General features: G+C 36.8%; 1 protein-coding gene across 2 annotated transcripts; it reads right to left on the bottom strand.

Annotated features, from left to right (window-relative positions):
* Positions 1–245: 245 nt before the first annotated feature.
* Positions 246–2,117, bottom strand: LOC108914292. 2 transcript variants are annotated; one of them, XM_018720065.1, is made up of 3 exons: positions 1,087–2,117; positions 671–971; positions 246–533 (listed from the first exon to the last, which is right to left on the bottom strand). In XM_018720065.1, the coding sequence occupies exons 1-3, from the start codon at positions 1,158–1,160 to the stop codon at positions 297–299; spliced, it is 612 nt and encodes a 203-aa protein (XP_018575581.1). In that variant the 5' UTR covers positions 1,161–2,117; the 3' UTR covers positions 246–296. The 2 variants fall into 2 exon arrangements, with proteins under 2 accessions (XP_018575581.1, XP_018575580.1); XM_018720064.1 differs by having other exon boundaries at positions 671–2,117.
* Between the last annotated feature and the right edge of the window lie 1,371 nt (positions 2,118–3,488).

Here is a 3,488-nt window from a genome sequence, read left to right as displayed (position 1 = left end):
TATGAAATTGACCGAAGTGGGATTAATTCAAGAGCGATTTTCTCAGAAACCGTTAAAGATAACGATTTGAAACAAGAGTACCTGTTGATTTGTTTAAGCACTTTTGAATGTTTTATTTTATAGTTTATTTAGTAAAATAATAAATATTTTAATAACGTACAATACGTGTGTATACTATGACATATCAAGCTAGTATGCTGGGAACCACCGCATGCCGGTGCTGCCAACTTTGCAGGCAGAATATTCAAAAAAGAAACGGTGCAACATAGCCGCCCTTCTTGAAAGCCTTCGGGCTTTTAACTTCTTTCGTCTGGATCTGGAGGTAACGGAAGGATGCACAGCTTGACTGCAGGTCGTTTATAAATTCCGTGCAATGTTTTTATTGTCGCAGTTCGGATAACACCATCAGGACCAGGGAACACTTGGATGACTCTTCCTATCAGCCATTTTAAGGGAGGGAGTCCATCTCCTTTAACGAGAACGAGAACGTTTGGTTTCAATTGATCGGAGTAAGTGTCCTTCCACTTGGCTCGGTAGAAAGTGTAGAATTTATCATTGAATGAAATTTATATGCTCACTGTTGCTATAACACTTTAAATCAAAAAGTGTACTTTTAACCACATTGATTTATTCTTAATAAATTCTTCCACAGAGATCGTTTACGCAATAATGTTTGAAGTTGAGAAATATATTCTTGGTTCCATCTGGACCAGAATGACTGGAACATTTTTTGTAGAAGTTGAAATCGCTTCAGTTGATTGTTAGCTCGGTCGGTGTAATCAGGCTCCGGTATTGAAGTGAGAGTTTCTCCAATGAGAAAGTGCGAGGGTGTCAAAGGAGAAGGGTCATTGGCGTCACTTGACAAGGCATACAAGGGTCGAGAATTCAGACAGGACTCTATTTGTGCTAGAACTGTACAAAATTCTTCGAAACATAATGGGGTATCACCGATTACTCGGCGCATGTGAAATTTAACGGCCTTTATTCCGGCCTCCCACAGGCCTCCGAAGTGAGGTGCCTTTGGAGGAATAAAATTCCAAGTTATACCTTCCCCAGCAAGCTTAGTTTGTAATTCGCGATGTGAATTTTTTAAGAAAAACTTTAATTGAGAATTTGCTCCTATGAAGTTGGTAGCATTGTCTGAAAATATTTTGACACATTTGCCTCTTCTTGCTACAAAACGCCTTAAGGCTGCCAAAAAAGAATCCGTGCTCAGACTACTAACAAGTTCTAAGTGAATAGCCTTAGTGGAAAAGCAAATGAATAAGCAAATGTAAGCCTTAACAGTTTTATAACTTCGAGTAGTTCTGTCCTTTAGTAGAAAAGGTCCAGCATAGTCTCTTTCACAAGTAAGAAATGGACGTGTAGGCGTAATCCTTTCAGTGGGTAGCTCACCCATGATATGCCTAACAGGATTGGCTTTAAATCTGAAACACCTCATACAGTTATGTACAATTGTTCGTGCTAAATTGCGACCAGATAAAGGCCAAAATTTCTCTCTCAGAGACGCAAGTAGTTGTTGAGGCCCCACATGCAGTAAACGTAAGTGCTCGTGACGGGCTATTAAAACTGAAAATATATGACCTTTTGGCAGCAATGCTGGGTGCTTTTTTTCATAATTAAAATTCGATTTTTTAAGACGCCCTCCGACGCGTAGTATACCCTTTTCATCAATAAAGGGGTTCATATTTAACAAGTTACTCTTCGAATTCACTTGACCATTTTTCTTTATTGCTTGAATTTCGTTGGAAAAAGTTTCATTTTGCACGATTTTTATAAGACAATTTAATGAGTTATTTAGTTCACACGAGTTAAGAGGACCAGAGTATTTAGTTGTACTCTTAGTATTATTGATAAACCGCAATACATATGCGAGTATTCGCTGCATACGATTAAATGTTGAATATTTTGCTAATTGCGGAAATGTTTCAAACTTTGTCTTAACAACAGTTGTTAATGCTAATGATTTAGGGAGTAATTCAGGAAGTTCCTCAATAGATTGTTTTATGTTTGTGGTTTTTTCCCATTCAGTATCAATAAGTAAAAGATGTTTAGGTCCATGCCACCACAATGTGGATGATAATAATTCAGTAGATGTAATACCGCGTGACAATAAGTCGGCGGATTCTCATGAGTCGAAACGTAATGCCACTGATTAGGCTCAGACAAAGATTGAATTTGTGCAACACTATTTGAAATAAATATTTTAAACATATGAGGTGATGCATTTATCCATGAAAGAGTGATTGTCGAGTCTGACCAGTAAATTATTTTGTCAATTTTTATTTTTAAAGATGATTTTACTTTGTCCATTAGTTCGGCCAATAACAAAGCTGCGCAAAGCTCGAGTCTGGGAATCGTTACAGTTTTCCAGGGAGCTACAAGTGTTTTGGCACAAAGCAAATGACAATGAAATTTGTTTTTATTATCAAGAGATCTCAAGTATATGCATGCACCATAAGCGCTTTGCGACGCATCAGCGAAGCCATGGAGTTCAATTGATTGAGGTGAAAAACAAAGTGTATGTCTGGGAACTTTTAGCTTATTTAACTCATTTAAATCCTGTTTAAAAGAATTCCATTTTGTATGAAGACTCAGGGGTACAGATTCATCCCATGAGGTTTGCAATTGCCAGAGTTTTTGTAGTATTATTTTTGCAGTAATAATAGTAGGTGATAATAATCCTAGAGGATCGAATATTTGGGCTTTTGAACTTAAAATTAATCTTTTAGTAACAGGTTGAATTGATTCATTTACTTTAACTGAATAAGTCAAAATGTCTTGTTTCGGTTGCCAAAATAGGCCTAATGTTTTTGACAGTTCATTATTCCCTAAGTTAATAAAATCTGAACCACTATCTTGGCTAGAAATAATTTCAGGACAGTTTGATATCCATTTTCTAAGTTGGAACCCATATGAAGACAGAATATTTGTTAAATCAGACTTAATTTGGATAACTTGCTCCTTTGTCGTACTGCCAGTCAATAGGTCATCTACGTAAAAGTCGTTTAAAATTATTGAACTAAGAGTAGGGTTTTGGATGGATATTTGATGACCGATTTCATGGAGACATCTTATGGCTAAATACGACGCCGACGCAGTTCCATAAGTCACTGTGTTTAGCTCATAAACGGAAAAAGGTTCAGACGGTTCATCACGCCATAATATTTTTTGCAGATAACGTTGATCTTTACTGACCAGTACTTGCCTGTACATTTTAGCTATATCAGCAGCTATTACAAAGTTATGTTGACGAAACCTAATTAATATTGAAAATAACTCGTCTTGGATAGTCGGACCTACCATCATCAAGTCGTTTAAAGAATAGCCTGTTGCAGATTTGGCTGAGCCATCAAAAATTACGCGAAGTTTCGTGGTCGTGCTATCTTGTTTTAATACGCAATGATGCGGTAGAAAGAACCCGGTATTTGTTTCAAGATCTGACACTAATGTCATATGATTTAATGAGATATACTCATGTATAAATT

This window comes from Anoplophora glabripennis, unplaced genomic scaffold (assembly GCF_000390285.2).
Source record: "Anoplophora glabripennis isolate ALB-LARVAE unplaced genomic scaffold, Agla_2.0 scaffold1546, whole genome shotgun sequence".
In the NCBI taxonomy this organism is placed as follows: Eukaryota; Metazoa; Arthropoda; class Insecta; order Coleoptera; family Cerambycidae; genus Anoplophora; species Anoplophora glabripennis.
The sequence above is the reverse complement of the archived record's forward strand: the minus strand, read 5'-3'. Positions and strand labels throughout refer to the sequence as shown.

Coding starts and splice junctions, on each gene's coding strand:
- LOC108914292 (XM_018720064.1), bottom strand. CDS start 1,888: ATGCAGCGAATACTCGCATATGTATTGCGGTTTATCAATAATACTAAG. Junction 534..670: donor ATATTTCTCAACTTCAAACA/TTATTGCGTAAA, acceptor TACACTTTCTAC/CGAGCCAAGTGGAAGGACAC.